This window comes from Lissotriton helveticus, chromosome 1_1 (genome assembly GCF_964261635.1).
Source record: "Lissotriton helveticus chromosome 1_1, aLisHel1.1, whole genome shotgun sequence".
NCBI lineage: Eukaryota > Metazoa > Chordata > Amphibia > Caudata > Salamandridae > Lissotriton > Lissotriton helveticus.
The window spans coordinates 2032806572-2032825145 of NC_136057.1; the positions used below are offsets into that span (position 1 = coordinate 2032806572).

The 18574-nt window shown below is 40.4% G+C and overlaps 1 protein-coding gene across 12 annotated transcripts in view; it reads right to left on the reverse strand.

Annotated features, from left to right (window-relative positions):
• LOC144755651 (adhesion G protein-coupled receptor L2) overlaps nt 1–18574 on the reverse strand; it is a 250472-nt gene that overhangs the window by 134556 nt on the left and 97342 nt on the right. For all 12 annotated transcript variants that reach the window (XM_078644852.1, XM_078644875.1, XM_078644831.1 and 9 more), the window contains exon 3: nt 4046–4259. In XM_078644852.1, coding sequence (XP_078500978.1) covers nt 4046–4259 — 214 coding nt within the window. The remainder of the gene's footprint in view (nt 1–4045; nt 4260–18574) is intronic.

Sequence of the window (18574 nt, forward strand, 5' to 3'; positions counted from 1 at the left end):
GCACCAGGCCTTGGTGCTATTGGATCTGTCTGCCGCATTCGACACGGTTGACTATACCATCTTGGTCAACCATGTCGAACAGGCCGGTCTTCGAGACTCGGCCTTGGCCTGGCTCAAGTCTTTCATCTCAGAACGCACCCAGTCGGTTCGGCTGGGTTCCTTTACAGCCCCAAAAAACACTTCCCTCTGTGGGGTCCCCCAAGGATCCTCCTTGTCCCCCTTATTTAATTTATATATGCGGCCTCTTTTGTTCTCCTTAAGAGAGCATAAGGTTACTGTATATAATTATGCAGACGACCTGCAGTTGGTTTTTGTGCTAAACTCACTGAATGCGGCTGAGGACTTTCAAGCAACCATGTCTTTTATTCAAAGGTGGATGTCTTTAAATCACCTCAAACTAAACCCGGGAAAAACCGAACTCATTCTGCCTGGGAAGAGTGAGATCAGTTGGTGTCCACGTTTTTGGCCGTCGGACATGGGCTCTCCTCCAAAAAAATCCCAAACTGTAAAAAGCCTGGGAGTGACTCTTAATGAGGACCTTACCTTGAAAAGTCAAATCGGAACGGTGGTCTCCTCTGGCTTTTTTCAATTGAGGAAGATCAAGAAAATTGCACACCTTCTTACTGATTTGGCTTTAATCCAGGCAGTCAGTGCTCTGGTCCTGTCTCATATCGATTTCTCAAACGGCCTCTATTTGGGCGCGCCTATTGGCCAACTTAGAAGATTGCAATACCTGCAAAATCAAGCTGCTAGACTCATCTGCAAGGTACCTAAGTGGGAATCGATCAGACATGGACTAGAGACCTTGCACTGGCTGCCTGTGGAACAGAGAGCCACATTCAAGGTGGGCTGCATTGTGTTCAAGGCCTTGGAGGGTAAGGGCCCAATGTTCCTTAGACAACTGCTGAGTAGATACAGACCCCTACGCAGCTTGAGATCAGCTCACAAAGACCTACTTGTGGTCCCTCGTTTAAAAAAGAAACGACAAGGAGGTAGCAGCTTTCAATTTTTAGCTGCTTCCCTGTGGAATTCCCTCCCTTTGACTCTGCGACACAGTAGGGACCTTCTTGCCTTTAGAAAGGCATTTTAAACTTTTCTTTTCACTCAGGCCTATTTGAAATAGTGATTTTATGTCTTTTTATGCACTGTTATGTTTTGATTCTCTCCTCAGCGCCAAGAAGCTCTTGGGCGTACGCGCGCTTAACAAGTAATAAATAACATAACATAACATAAACGCTACCCACCATTCCAAACAAAGTACAGACCCAAAACAAATACGAGTCACTACACAATTGTTGGTGGGAAAGGAGTTTCTTACTTATCAAACCTTGTTAACACTTCATATCAGGCAACAGTGGATGATGGGCCCTTATGAGCCTTAGTCTTCCACCTATCTCGCTAGCTTCTGTGCATCTTGCTGAGATTAACCTGTGTCTCCTTCATAATCAATACTCCCATCTTTTTGCTATTTATCAGATCCATCCCTTCCATTCTTAAACGTCAGTTTCTGTCCAGATTTTGCCATTTGAGAACACAGACTTATCACCATTTGTTTTCATCTAAAGATCCCTTCCCATCCATATACCATTCTCTTTTCTCTGGTTTATTGATGTCGGGATTGCATCAATGTCTCTTAGCCTTCTACAGCTTGTGCAGAATTGCCAGCATTTTACAGAGAATCTGCTCCACTCACATATCAATCTGCATGGGCTGTTACTGGGTGGGAAGGATTTAAAATCAATGGCAAAGCAATACAGTATAATTCATGTTTTGTGAGGCCAAGGCAAGCAGAAGAAACTAAAGACCTCACAACCTTCCCTAAGGAAAGAGGCAGTACTATTGGGAAGAGTAATTTATTTGAAGTTTGTGTCCGGAGAATTTCTCAGTTTGTCTCTTTTCTCCTTTATTTTGTTATTCGTGTAACTTATGTCTATAGCACAGACTAGCCACATGACAAAGGCGTTTTACAAACAGATTGGGCTATGACCATTACAGAAGAGCAAGATAGCTTAGGGAAGGGAATGGAAAAGGGGATTAGTCGTGGAAGTAGAGTCTGAAGAGGTGTGTGTTAAGTCTCTCAAAAGAGAATTATCTGGCTTTTGAGGAGGTTGTTTGTAAAAGAGCTCCATCATTTTGACACTGGGCAATAAAAGACGTATTTTGCTGTACTTTGAAGATTGTACTTGAAATGGTGGGGGCTGTGCAGTGTGAATTGCTTTAGGTGTAATGCATGCCATCTTGAACTGGATTATGGCTTCAAGTGGCAGGCAATGAAGAGGTTTGATTATAGTGATGTCATAAATCCTAACCTCTGAAGCTCACCAAGAGTCTTACGTTCATTATTCTCCAATAGCACTGCAGGCGTCTAAAAAATATAAAAGCTCTTTAGGTTTTAAATCACTATTTGGGGCCGTGTACTTTCAATCTAGACTAATAAAAAGGAAATTCACAGCAATACATACTTGCAAATAGGCAGTGTCAAACTAACTTCTTGATAAGAATATACTGAATACAAATATGTGTTAATACTTTGCCACATCGACTTCGTTTACCAACTGATAATTAAAGAAGTACCTTAAAACCTGTCAAGGACCTTTTACTGGACCCCAATGGACTCAGAATAAAATTAACACTATTGCTTCTCAAGTCGTAGAGCAATTATATGTCTGATACTTTCTAAATTACTTTTCAGTGCAGAGTGATTTTAATGCAGCCAATAATACGTCCACCTCAAATGGAATTCCCGATACTTAAATTGTGCTTGGTTCAAATAATAAAGTAATGGCCTCACTTTGTCAGGTGTCTTCACGTCATCATGTATCTTATTAACACTCAACTAAATTGAGGTTATTGCTATTAATAGCCGCAAGTATTTGATAACTTCATAGTTAATTAAGAGCTCTTTGAAACTCCACTGCCTTTTAGGCAGCAATGAATGCCAAAGAAACTCAACTTGTGAACACGTAAGTTGTCATCTACAGTTCATCTAATGAATACCTGTCTCTGCCGGAATGCAAGAAGTTTTTTTAAGTATCTGTCAACTCGATGCATAAGACAGTGCAACTAGGAGTAATTAGCCGACATTTTCACACAAATCTATTCACTTATACATCTTGAGCACAATGTGTACTGTGACATACGCCCATCTTAGTCCCAATGTTGGCCTTGCAGCCCAATTAATATATTGGGCACTATTTCAATCCTTTCCACTTCTATATTCAGAGCCTCAAATATGTACTAATGTATGAATCCAGGAACCATTTTCTTGCTCTCCTGCTCATCGCAAAGGTCAATGGTAGTGAGTGTAGGACTGTTGCAACTCATATCAAGCATCAATCCAACATGACCTTGGTTAAGAACTTAATTTTTGTTGCTAGGAACCACAACAATATGACATTGTGAAGAAGGAAACACTAGAAATCCAAGCAAATCTTTTGCACACCGGAGAGAATCACCAGTTCCATAAATTTGGAAAAAGGACATGGACTGGTGCATGTTGGCAAAGAATAAGTCTACGATGGCAGATGATGCTACAGGAAATGAAGTAAGATCTGGAAGGGTTGGCAGCTTTATAAAGATCTAAATATAACAAGTCTAGAACATAGTAAGGATTATCTTTGCTAGGTTAAAGGGAAGGTGGTGTGGAGCGAACCTAATTTGGAAACAGGTTACCCGAGTTTTAAATGCAGGATCTATATCCTGTTACTTAACACACTGCTGGTGACAAGTTGTTTCTCACGCTGGAAAAATTTTAAAACATAATTTTTTTAAAAGACGTGTTTGCCACCCCTATCTTCACACAATGAAAGAAATACATATCACCTAAACTTGCTCATGATCTGCAGACCGGTTGTTGCATTTCAATTTATGGAAGCATGAGCAAGATCAGCAGGCTATTAAATCTTAAAATGACACCAACCACGTCAATTTTTGGATGCCGAACAGTCTGAATCTAGATCTGATGAGGAGGACACTGACTATGAAACTGAAATAAAAGTATTTTATGCACATGTCCAAAAGTGCTTCAAGCTAAACTTTTGTTTACCTTTGGGACATAATTTTATAGGCGTCCGGGAGATGACAGTTCGTATTCTCCATCTGGAAAGGATCAGCATCACAGATCTTGTCATCAGTCCGCCCATAGTTGGCACTCTCAATCATGATGACATCACTCCCTGGACATCGAAGGTCAATCGGGTAGCCTTCACAGGACAATTCCCTCCGGACTAAACCAAATGGTAATGCTGCTCGGCCAAAACCTGCAAGAATAAATAGAACAGGCCTGTTAAACTGATTTGACTAATAATGGCACAAAACATTTTAATAAATCTATATAAAGTGACTTTGCGGTTGAGAAAGTATGCAACTTCAAACCAGGAATTAAAAATAATATTAGAAACACCACTGCAATACCTCTTTCATAAATAAACTAAGGACAGTTGTATTAGTTAGACTATAAAGACACAAATGCATGGTCTCCTCTTTCTTCTAGTCAAACGTTAAATCTCATTCAATGAATTTCAGAAAGTCTATTAAACCATGTACTCCACTGCTCACACAATCTGCAATGGCCTTTAAACAGTCAGTTTAAAATCATATGAACAACTTAATTTTAAACATTCCAAAATGCTACATATAGTTTCATGTGACTCAAATAACTGTTTTCTGAAAAAGTGCTCCAGAAAGCTACCTAGGGGGACAGTGACTTTTGGATGGTGGCATTCATAATTAAGGGGCTCATTATGATCGCGGCGAATTCATTGCCAAATTGCAGCCATTTTCCACCTGCCAAATTATAATGGACGGTGGTTTGCTGGCAGACGGGAATCCCGTCCGCCACGGGTCGCCCACATGCAATCGTTCAGATTGCCTGGCGGACCCGCAAAGCATACATTGAATGGTGGCGGTGCCTAACAGGCAATGTCCGCCATATTAGGATGCTTCATCTCCGCAAGTCTAGAATGGCGGTTTACCCGCCATTCAAAGGCTGACGGAGATTGACTTCGGGGGCTTGTTGCGGGCCCCCCTTCAGCAGGGGCACTTCCCCCCCCTACATTTCCCTGCACTATGTGGCAGGCACCACATGGTGCCTGTCACGTAGTTAAGGGAAATGCAAATTCTTCATTCTTACCATTGCGGGGGGTACTGCAGCATCCACCGCAATTGTAAAAATGCCCAATGCGACCGCCACCACGGCGGTCACATTGTGATTCCATGGGCGGGACCGCCACCATATAGGCGGACGGTCCCAATTCCTGTTACAATGGGGACGGACTCAAGTCTGTCCGCCATCGTAATGAGCCCCTATGTTATTGGTTACTTAAGGCAGAAGACGACATCTTTCTCAGGACGGAATTACAGTTCAGGCTAGATGCACATTAAAAGTGAATTCTGCACTTTCTTTGCTTATATACCTCCCCAAATGAAAGAATTTCTTGACATCACTTCCAGTTCTTTTAGATACCAAATCTTATATCTGGTCCTCCATTATTCCATTGCTAAACCATATATCTGGTCCTCCATTATGCCATTGCGAAACCATATCTCAAAGTATTCTTTTTGTCCCTTGCTGCCTTTCATGTCTTGTGATCGGACTGACACACCAGTACTGAGACCAATAATTATTTCTATCACCAACTCCATCTGTGAAAGAGGTAATTAAATATAACCAGCTATGCAAGGTTGTATTGAGCCTCTTTTAAAAAATATGCCCATCTCGGAGGGCTTGGTTTTTGCATAATGCTGTATATGCCCTGGTAAATTAGGAGAACATTTCATATTGCATTCTAAAATTGTACATGGAGGGTTAAAGGTCAGGGAAAACCATCTGAAAAAAAAGCACAATTAAGGAATTGAACCAATGCACTTCAGCCGTACTATGGAAAGGGGGTCCTAATTTGTGTATGACGGAACGACGAGGATCCCTCTTGCACCCGCCTCACGAGAGAATTGATGCCCCACATTGATCCTGGGGTCTGCTGCAGAGCAGAGCTTTGATTCAGTCTCCCATTTCCCTTCTGTGCTCTGCCTCCCGACTGCATGCCCTCTTTTTGTGATCCACTGCGCCAGATTACTATTATAGACCCAGAAGCCATTGCAGAGAAATACTGCTGTAATTCCTAACTCCTTATCAAGCATGAACTCTTCATTTGATTATCTGGCCCGCTTGAGATGGTTTGGAAAAACCCAACAACCCTCTTTAAAATGAAATATAAGCATTTTCTTTGAACGCCTACACCATGAGGGAATGTCTGAGTAAGCAACAAGACTCATGCTTCGATAATGACCAATATAAAAAAAAGTACCCTCAACCAGCTGAGAGTGTTTTCTACAACTGTTTGTATTTAAGATTCCTTACGAAGCAGCATTTTAACACCTTAAATAAAAAATATAATTTACTGAAACTAGAAAATTTTACATCTGTGTAAACAGTGCTGTCATGCTCTGTATTAATGCTTACACAACTGGCAAAAAGAGTAAACACTAGATGGTGTTTCTTTTGACCAACAAGCAACAGTGCGTTAGTTAAAAAAAAAAAGTTATTTCGGAGAGGCAGCCTGAAAGGAAGGCAAGGTCGTAGAAGTGCAAATCAGGAGTATATCAGGCACAGACTCAACTCAGCCCTAGTAACCACGCAGAGGTACCAGCTTGTTGTGAAAATTACCTTTAGGCCAGACTATTTCTTTAATTGTATTAGACTCCAAACACTTTTGGATGTAAAACTAATATCTTTCATGGTGCTCTGAAGCAGACAACTTGGCAGCGCAAAGAAGCACAAACATTTAAAACAAATAGTAACAAAATAAGTGGAATTAAAACACTGGTCTCAGAAGGAATGACACGCTACTAATTATTAAATAAACATACTGAATCCACAATCTTTCACTGACTTTGATCAAATGTCATCCCCTCATTTTTTTAATTTTACAAAGAGGGGGAGTGGTATTGGGGTGGAACAATGGAGGAAGTATATATGTGGCAGTGGGTGCAGGAGTAGGAGTGGATTGGATGGTGAAGGGCACGAGTCTAATGGGCAACATGTGTGAATAAGGGAATGCATAAGTGGAAAGTGATGAAAGGGTTCAAGGGGCTACAGATGATTGGGATGAAAGGGAGAATATCGAAAAACAAGAGATGGGGCAATGTATAACAGACAGTCAAAATTAGCCTCTCGGTCTGTAAATACAAGCAGACTTGCAATACATAAAATGAATTGGCTTTAATTTCTGCAACTAATCTTCCAACTCTTCTCATCTCAAGTGTTAGGCTCTTAAAATATGGACGGCCACTTAGAATATTTGGTTTATGATCAATATATGCCATGGGGGGGTGAGAATAGCATAGAGCATTTTCAGTGGTTCTAAGTGTGTTCTGCGAGGCTTGCATAGATGACAAGTAAAGGGGCCAATGCAGAATCTCGCTGAGCCCCCGAAGAGAGGTGCTTACCAAATAGCAGTCTCTGGACTATTCGTAAGTAATTAAAAATAACTCTGGCACACATTTCAATATCCCACAGTTTAGAAAACTATGTTAATCCATTTTGACAAGGGACCCCAGTAATTCATCTGCTGCTGTATTTATCCAGATTCTGTACACAACCAGAAAGTAATTCAAACAGTGGAAAGAGTGCATAGCTCAATCACGTATTCAAAATACAAGGATGCCAAGAAATTAATAGTTTTAGCATTAACCTGGACGGTGGTAGCTGCCATCATCGATTATTCTCGAATCAAAACAGCCCAACTAACAGCGTCCTACAAACTAGTTTCCTGAATTTCAGGCAAACTATATATTCATAAAGTTAAACAAAAATTCTACAACGCTGGCAAAGACTATAACTAAGAAATGAGCACCACTAAGCAGAAAAGAAACCATATTAACAACACTGAGCTAAATATTCTACCACCTGCCCTGCTACAGCTGAAACTCAAGGCTCTCATGCAGGTTTAGCTTTCAAAAGAAGGTGATAAAAGAATCGTAAACTGACATCAAAACAAGGCAGAGAAAGCTTCGTAAGCAGCAGTCATGAAAAACAAGCTCAGTTTTAGAAGACGAAAAAGACTCAGTGGCGTTTCTGTGATTTGTAACTGCCTTCTACCAAAAAAAAACAGATAGGTTACAGTTGTTCACTTCTGCAGATGGCGAACAAAAAGAATACTGGTTTATATGGCATTAAATCATATTATTCTAATTTCATAAATTGTTTCGTCTTTTACCCTTTCAGGATGTATAGTAATAAGTTTCTGAGCAGCTGTAAAATGACTAGTACCAACAATTAAAATAGATTAGGAACAGCATGCTCATTAAGGATAGAGGACCCGATGTACTAACATTTGTTTCGAAAAAGCAGTTGCAAACTGAGCACCGACATTTTGCAAATGAAATCAAATTTTGTGAACTAGCCTATGTACTAACTAATAGGTCAGTTCACAAAATCACCATTTGGAGTGGGTTGTAATCCGACCGACCGCAAGAATATGATTGAGCCAAGTCACAAATTGTGACTTACTCCCACTGCATTCCATGCACAGGGAGGGTTGGCTTGCTGTGGTAGCAGAGCATTATGTCTGATCGCATTTAAATTAAGTATTATAATTTTTTTTATTTTATTTTAAGCACCCCGGTTGTCTTGTAGGAATCATGACTGTTTAATTAAAAATATTAAGAACTTGCAGTGATCTCCTGAACCACTACACGCTTCCATACATGCTTTATATCCCCACTCAGAAAGAGAACGAGGTCCGACGCGAACCACTTTCTCCTGCAGAATGGGTTACTACCTCCTTTGATGAGTTGGTAACCGGTCATTGGTTTGCGATGAAAATTGTGGATACAAACCATTGATACATAGCATTTTGAATCAGAATTTGGAGGGGATGCCATAAACATGCCCCTTGAGATTCGTAATGTATTTCTCAACCCATTTCATAAATCAGTAACCAGTTATCGAATAGCCAAGTTGGTTTAGCACATGTGTAAGAGCCATTTAGCGGTTGCAAACCATATGATTTAGTGACTCACAGGCTTTGTGACTGCTAAATGGCTTTGAACATCTGACCCACATACTCTTTATTTGGGGTGTGTTAACTCCAAATAGAAAATATATAAGTTTCAAGTAGCAGTAGCTTGACTAGTGGAGAAGGAGAAAGGGGAGGGATATTTAGGACCTCGGGAGTTGTGGCGAGAGTCAAAACAGATATGTATTACATACACATAATTGGAGATATATAATAAAAAGAGCAAAGTCTCTCAAATCTGGGGACCTCAGCGATTACTTTTGTTAATCTTCTCCAGGCACTTGCTTCTACCCTTCTGGCCTAGTAAGTGTGCCCTCATAGTCCAGGTAGTGAATGTACCTTAATCTATTTTCAGACAGTACTGTCTATTAAATCTTACCTCAAACGAGTAGGTCCTCTCCCAGTAAGAACTTGGAGTCTGAATTCTGCCCTGTTCTGTACAAAAGGGAACATTTTCGATAGAGGTAATATTTGGAAAGCAGCCACTGTCTATTACAAGGGTGCCCCAACACCCATCAGTCTAACAGCTATCCTCAAACTGAAATCTGCCAAAGGTGTTGCTTGGGAGCGGTTCCATAAATTTAGATTTAAGATGAATTCAACCCAAAGCATTCTCAGCTCAAAAGCCCAGATCGTATGATATTAGATAACACGTATAGGTAGGGTCCCTCCCTTACCTGCCTCCAGGATTCAGTATTTAGAAGTCTAATGCAGGAAAGAGGCAACAATAAAAGCATGCATCATCACCCACAAAGGTTTCCGTTTTGCAATAGAGGTAGATGTGTATTGTAACGTGGCAACCCAAAATCGTTAAAGCAAGTCCTTTTAACTCAAAACAAATGGCTAGGATAGAGCACGGCCTGCAAACAATAGATAATTCCTGAGAAGCCATTCATGTTGACAGAAACAATGTAGAGGCAATGAGTGGGTCAGGGAAGGTGACCTTAAAAATCATTACAGGAACAGCAGACAGAGGATACTCGCAGTAAATAACAGCGTCTTGAGACTCCATGCCAAATACATATTAGAGTGTTTTTCCCCCAGAGCAACCAGTGACAACTACTGTAAATAAAATGTATTTTATCATCCGTGACATTCTAGGACTAAATTGTGACACTGTGTGCAAAGCAAAAAAGAAAAATTATAAATATGGAAAATTTGTGCTATAACAGTACAGAGAGCTTTCTGGGTATATTTTGTCTTTATTGGAATTATAAAGGGAAAATGTGATTTTTGAAACTTTAAAATGTTAAGCAACACGTGCCACTGTGTTACATTGTGACTAAGAATAAACATCCAGTGGGAACAGGCGCAGCGCTCGAGCCTGACCTACATAGTTTGTCGGAGGTCACACGCTCAACCATAAGGGAAGCCAGATGATCTGGAGAGGCCTAGGACTCCATAATATGACCAGAATGTACATCCCAACAATTTTGCACTGTTCAACATTGGACATTCAGGAAATGGAGCCAACCACATGCCAATATCCGCCTGCACGTATAATTGATATGATAAAAAAAATGCTTAATACAGACTGCAATCTTGAAACGAGATTCAGCAATTGCTACAGACAAGGTTCTTGGGTTGCCATTCAATCTTCAAACCCATTTTCCTGGCGTCTCTTTAACCAATTGCTTTCACTACAACCTTGCCATGGATAATACCGCTCATGCAATTGAAAGCCTAGGCTAGTACACACCTTACCGATTACAAGAAACTTCAATGTTCTGAACTCTGTGCCTTTAACTTTGATCAAACCATGACCTCAGAGCAGAAAGGATTACTGGTGGCACAAAAAGCAGTTTTGGTCTCTCAGCAATACATAAGGCCAGTTTCCCAACATGGAAATAAAAACAGACCGAGTCTCTTTCAAGTGATGTAGAGCATGCAGGCATTTTTACTTCTGTGAAAATCCAATTAGATTCTGACCACAATTCACCGAAGCACAGTTACGCAAATGAAAGGGATCAGAAATAAACTCAAAAATCTGTGCCCACATGTTGCGTAGCCAAATATTGCTTTGTGCCACAGCTCCCTCGCTCCCTCTTCTTGCAACAATCAAGTCAATGGTATTGTTCATAAAATAAAGAAACTCATTCACCATGCAGTGAAAATGTACAGATTGATCACTAATAGTTATGTATGGTTCGTACCAAATTTATCTTTAATGCAACAAGCACAAAATACAGAAAGGAGGCCAGAAAATGTAAGGAACGCTGATAACTGTAAAATCTTTAAACAAGGACAAATTCCTATTTTTTCCAGGGGTGCTCCAGAAAAAGTGTTAGCAGTGAAAATCTTTGTGAAAAATGCTTTGTACAGTAAGGAACAGAGGACACAAAAGCAGTGTGCTGGAAAAAGTACATTTGCAGTTTGCGAAACATTTGTCGGTCAGTGAGCACTAATATCAGAGGCAGGACAGAGGATCAGTAAACGCCACAATGGTAGTGTCAGAAGTATGCATGTTAACGATAAAGGCACCCTTCAACGTCCCCAGCGGACTACAGTGTATAAACCAGCAGTATCATGGCACTGATAACAAGCATGTCAGATGGAGTGTAGGCAATAGGGTAGTTTGTGCTTGTGTTAATATCACAAATCATCTCAAATGCTTGTGGAATGAGATTCAACTTGATTTCAAGATAAAAGTCATTATCTATATAGACCTAGACCATAACATCCACTTCTGTAGAGACAACAGACAGACTATGAAGCCAAAATTAGTATATAGCTGACAAATATGGAAAAACAGGTATTTGCTTCTACAAACTAATACATCACTGATGCATGACTACTAGCAAACTGAAGGCAATCGGAAGAACAGAAAATGTGCATTTTTAGCACTGTGGCTCTGCTGTACAGAATGTGGACACAGTAATTTACCACACACATTACAGACCAACTCATGCAAAACAATCCACTAGAGCAAACATTCTATATACGGGAGTACAGCAAAAAGGCAAATCTATACTGCTTTTTCAACCTGTCATTTATGTGAGCTGGGTGGTAGAACTTGATACTCAAGTATTGGGGGGTTTCGGCGCTTGGGGGAGGTGGAGTGAGTATATGGCCTTGTTTCTTCTGTGAAGTTCAAAAGCACGCAGTTGTACAATGTCCTAAGTCGCAGGTCTTTTGCTGACAGTAGGGAGCCCTGGCTCGGCTGCATGTAAAAGAGAGGTGGTTGCAGCAGATGTAAAACAGGCACCAAACTGCTAGAAGTGACAGACAACAGCAGGAAACATTTAAGAGTTAAATAAAAAAAAAAAAAGGTTTATGTGGACAAAACAAAGAACCAATTCTCAAGGAGTTGTAGGAAATTTGCTATTTGTTGGTCTCAGAAGTCTTTCAAACCCCAAATTATCTTCCTTTCTAGGATGCTGTAATGTACAGGACAAGTTTTGATCACTAATTAGATGAGACATAGCCTCACAATTGAGCGTTTTAATATTTAATAAACGATTAGGTTATTAATCAGATGCTCCCATTTTTCAATTACTGTTTTCCATCTCTTAACTTTGCACTCAGTTCAACATTTTAACACATTTTTGGGTATTTACAGATTTATGTCCACGTGTGCCAAATGATTATTCCAGAAAACAAGGAGCGTTTTTAAAACATTTGCTGGATAGAGCAGAGCATTAAAAAAATAGCATGCATAAACTGGTACATCAAAGAAAGCAATGAAAGCATTTCTATACAGATGCACATTAGTGTCACTGACCCTGTGTGCACTAGTTTTTCATTTCAAAGCGTCATCATTTCAGACTCATGGTTCCAATTGATACTTTATTCTACACAGCAGGCATAGTGAAACCAAATGATTAACTTTGATCATCGTGGGCTTTTGCAATAAGACATTGCTATGAGGGAAATAGGTTCTTCATAATTACACATTCTGTCACTCATATTTAGAATAAAAATGAGCAAGCTTTTAAAGTCGCTCACTGTGAGAAGGAAACACATTAAAACAGTGTTTCTAAGACACCTTAAGAGCACCCACATCTTCAGCAGATGATAAAAAAAATAAAAATGTAAAAGAGTGCTCAGAAAGTCAATAGTGCCTTTTCTACAGACGATAAACGAAAGGCAACAAGTTCAACAATTGGCAAAGCCTATTAAGTGTGATGCTCGTTCTCGAATGCTGACAAAAGCAATAGAAAGGCTGCGACAAGGGAAAAACTATTTTAAAAGAGGATGCTCAGTGTATACAATATAGGGATCGTAAATACCAAACAAGAAAGAGCCAACTATGATTAAACTCTGTTGTCATGAATGTCATTCACTCATGTCATTGGGGAGCCATTAGGTATTTTAAAAGAACCCTCACCCCTCAACCTAGTGGTGGCATGCTTCATCATTGGGTTTCCTCCCAACATACTTAGCACATACCTGGTGTGCTGTGACGCCAGATTACAGCAGAGCTAGAATTTTTTAATTATGAGATTGTGAATTTGCGAGTAGTTTTAAAACTACATCAAAGTTGTCTGTGTCAATTGAGAATTTTATGGATACCTTGGGTAGATAAATTCAAAGCAGTGGACAAAGACCGTATTCGGCTAAAAAAACTGTAGATTGTGGATTGGTATGCCGCCTCTTTCCTCAAACCGTGGATTGTATCTTGGACGTATTGTGGCTGACACCAACACCAAAAGGCAGTCGAACAGCGTTTTTGCAGACATTGATGAATGGATATATATATATATATATATATATATATATATATATATATATATATATATATATGGCACGCAAGCTAGTAAACTGAAGGACTTAAGAGGTTGACCACGCACACTGAAGATAAACATTGATTACTTCAAGATATTAAAAAATAGAAAAATGTATAACTACAAAAATCAACCAGCAAATGCAAAATATACACATGCTGACTAAAACCCTTGATAATGGTGTTGTGGCACGTAAGGAAATAAGTAAAGAAAAATAAATTTAACCATGGTAATATTCGCAAGAATCAATACTTCCGAGAAAGAAAGTAGAAGCAGTGAGAAGCTGTTCATTCCAGCTACAGGCAATACAAATGTAGAAAGGGCTAGTAGCCCCACTCTTTGGTAACCTATGAACAATGGCAAAAAAAATTAACGTAAAAAACAAGACCACCCATTTAATAATTTAAAGATTATGGGGAATACTAAACAACTCATCGTCTAAACTGTACAGGACAAAGTACACAGTAAGAGACCCTCAGCTGTCTGGATTGGTTAGATTACAGCAGAACCAGAACTTTTTCACTAAACCACCATTAAATGCTTAAAATCGTGTATTCTGTGCAGGTTATTCCTCCTCAGAATTCCTCAAAATAGCTACAAAAAAAGACCGTTCTCTGGCACTTCTGAATACCCGGTCTATCACTAAACCGTACTGAATTAATTTCTAGAGCTTTTGTATTGAATCCCTGCTTAAACTTAGGAGGATAAAACACAACATCTGATTTGCAGCCTGTTAAAGGCTGAATTCTTTTTGGGAAAGTTTCAGTTTAGTCGCAATAGTACTGCAATTTGGAAAGGACTGAACTTATGGAAATCGCTTGCACTAATTAAATCACAGAATGAGAGTTTGAAGTGGTAAATAATAAATCACAAAGAATCCTGATTCGGGTCGCCAAGGAAACCAGCGTGTCCGTGCTATAATTGCTGCGGTCCCCATCTTGCCCTTTTCGACACCGTGCCTTATCGTGCATTCTGGTCAGACACTGAGAAAGTAGCTTAGCTATTCCTCTCAGGCAATCATGTAATGTGCATTGAGCTTGGCTGAACAGGCCATGCAACCAAACAAACGCTGCATTGAAGGCCGTCCCTTTCTACCCACAGACAGCAATTAACTAGCAAGCTCCGGTGGAGGCCCGTCAACCTTTAGACTCCCAAGTTTGACTGAACTACTTGAAGGTGCCTCGAAAAGCTCTACAAGCTGTGTTTACTGCAAAGACCTTACTTCCACATTGTTTGAGATTCGGCGGCTTGACTGAATTGAGCTACAAGGAATTCTGCTTCAGTCAACTGTAAATGTGCCGTAATTTATATTGGAAGTATAACCAAGGTTTGCAAATATGCAGTGATGTATTTTCTTTAAAAAAAGGTATGCACGAAGACACGGGGAATGGTTTTTACTAATTCCCCCATTTCAACTCATGACCTTATTTGTACCATTATCCCCATTAAATGCATTTCTATGGAGGGTAGCACTGAAACTGTGCAAGTATCTGCTCCTTTAATGTTTTTAAGTACTATTAACACAAAAATAAATGTAACAGATCTCTAAATACTTACAGAAAACCAATACATGTCCTCTTTAGCTTACAAGGCGTTGCATGGTTTTAAGCTATTAATAGAAAGTACTTTAAAAGCACTTAATTGTGCAAACTCCAACACCAGATACCACATTTTCATGTTTATGCCATGTCACAAGTTCACCACAAAGTTTCCTTTTTTTTTTTTTAAAACCACAGCTAGTGCACAAATCACTTTTGCTCATTCTGCCTCCAGGGACCCACCATGTTTAATGGCAGCAAAATAAACACTAAGATATGATGTTGACCCAAAGGAGCTAGACCTATTCAAAACAAAAAACATTAGCCTAGGAAGGCAACGGGGGTAAATAAACCCCAAGTAAAAAAAATATATATATTAAAGCATTAACTAGCAAAATGTCCATCTACTTACGCAACTACGATGTTGGTTGGTTAATTAACAAAATGAACTTGTGATTTTGGCATGGAGAGTCATCTGATGGGCCTCACCCTACAAGCAACTCCGCCAACTAAAAAGAAAAATCCTAAAAACTCACATTAAACCATGCAGGCAAGTACTTCTGAATATGTCTGCGAGTGGTCAGTAAATTTTCCGAACTTTCGTTATAGTTGATTTAATATCAGGTCCATTCGCAAAACCCGCACACTAGAATTACACAGCATGCCTTCTTACCTTATGCAGGTATCTACATAGTACAAACCTAAATCATGCGTACAGGCTCTTATCACAAGTAGATTGATTACAGAAATGCCCTCTACATCAGAATATCAGTCTTTGTCCTGTGCCAATGACAAAAACACACAGAACACTGCAGCCAGACCCATCCTGAGCATTCCGCGAAATAACCACATATCTTCACACCTCAGCAATCTCCACTGACAGCCAGTCCAGCAAAGATCCAAGTTCAAATTACTCATGCACACCTTCGAAGCCCTCCACAACAAACACCGGTCCAGCTTATCCCTATCAGCGCCTCAGCTTCTACCAACCAATCAGATACCTTCGATCTGCACCCCAGGTAAAAGCCCTCCTCCCTCACATCAAGAAGACCAGCAGCGGAGGAGGCTCCTTCACATACCTCACATCCAAGACCTGCACGGATCTCCCGAAACACCTCAGAACCTCCTCTTCCTCAGCGAACTCCGAAGGAACCTCAAGACCTGGCTCTTCCAGACGAAACCGGCATGATCTCCTCCTCAGGCCTGCCCTACTTAGCGCCTGGATACCCTCACGGGGGATTAACCATGCTCTAGAAGGTGTGTCTGTCTACCCGTGTCTGCCTGTCTCCAGTAGAATGAAAACAAAATGATCTGATAATGACCTTTAATGGATCATTCTGAGTCGGAGAGTAGAGAGGCAACTATGTTCTACTACTTCTCAAACACTACAAGTGCAGGAGGCCTAAAAGACCATGTGTACCATGCCAATGTCTACACTTCCAGGCACCATAAACCGACTGGGTGGCAACATGGTCAAACTTGAATTCAATTCACTTAACTCTTTTACAAGTCCAACAGGGAAATAAGAGCTTCAATGAGCAGAATGTAATACCCAAAGGTTGTTGCTTGTTAGATTACAAGACAGGTAAGCTCTTAATCATTTTTAAAATCCCTTAGTGTCTGCTCAGACCTTCAGGTGGACCCTCCGGCTAGTACGGTGCAAAAACAGTACATGTAAAAGCACACGTGTTTGCTATTTTCAGTGACTAGCAGTTCTACTATAATTTGTAATTACCTATGTTATTCTCTACACATGTGCAGACACCTCTACAAAGATTGAAAAGGAAGCCATTTTAAGGTGCCACTGACCGGAGGAGACGCACTCCCAAAATAATCACTGGCATAAGCAACAAGTTTGATGCTCGCCACTTAATGTCTGTAACAAAAATCAACTTCAAAATACCGAGTATGCTGCCCTTGGTTGGACAATGGTTTCTATGGAATATGATGTACATGAAACCGGACGAATGCCAGTGCAGAAAAAAAACACGAACACAAATCGTTTTCTAAATGTCGTTTAGCGGATTTGGCCAGATTGCCAATTGTTAAAAACTGCGCCGATGTGACTGTAAAAGAAAACTACCAATTAACACAGGTCACAACACCAAAAGAAAACACTGAGAGAGTGCCAGAGGTTACAAACAGACCCTTAAATCTCTGGCAGTCGCCACACAAGCTGCACAACTTAAAAGTTAGGCAAAAGACTGGTAGACATCAATCAAAGGGAAAAAAATGCTTTTTGGCAAAAGAATGTACACACTTCACGTGTTTGAAGCAAAAACTGTGTGCTGATCGAAAATGAAACTGAGCATTTGTTTCCTGCAGCAAAGAGCTATTCGAAATATGTTAAGGCACTACTTTTCCTCTGCTGCAGAGGACACAGCATGGATGGGTTCTGTGGCAATTGTGATCTTTTTCAAGTTAACAAATAAAAAACCTGTACAGATGGGAAATGATCTTGTCTATGCCACTCCCTCCCCACTTCCTTCTGCCAGGTGAGCTGATGCCACCGACGGCCGGGCGCTGCAGGGTGTATATTGTTGCCTAAACGGGCGCTCAGTTGCTAACAGCGCCCGTCATCCCCTTTAATGCGATTCGGATTTGCCTTTGTTCTGACAGGAGCAAACAGCTGCTTGTAAATGAGCCACCGTCCCTGGGCTGCCGACCATTATTCCTCACTTTTGTCTGACAAGGCCACTTGCTGTGTGGTTTTTGGGCGAAAAAGAGAGCGAGGCCTCCAGAACTGGAGCTGCGCCACAGTCGTCCCGGCATGAAGGCTCTTAATTCGCCAAGTGTCAGGAGAAATGGAAGGCGCAAGGAAAAAATGCATTTCCGATCACAGGATATAAACTGACCAGCGCACATATGTAACAGTTTCAAAACAAGCAAAACTAATAGGTAAATTAATAAATTATTGTTTCAGTAAAACATGCAATATTCAATCTGCACCAGAATAAAATCAGATCGAGCTCAGATTTATCACACGGAAATTAGAACAATCGTGTGGTCAGATTAAAATTATCTACCAAAATGGTCATTCTGGCGCATAAATTTATGCGGCAGTTGCACGGCTGCAAAAAACAAAGCTTTTTTTCGCCTGTATGAAAGCAGAACTAAAGGAGGGACATTCAGTGCAACATTCCGCAACACAGACGTGACCTAAAAAGTTGCTCAATCCTAAACTCTATAAAAGTGCGCAAATATTTACTAGTGGGGGGGGGGGGGTCGATGAGACGCTAAACAAAGGACGCAGCTAAACCCAGAACATTAACATCTTCTCCGTTTCAATGATTTA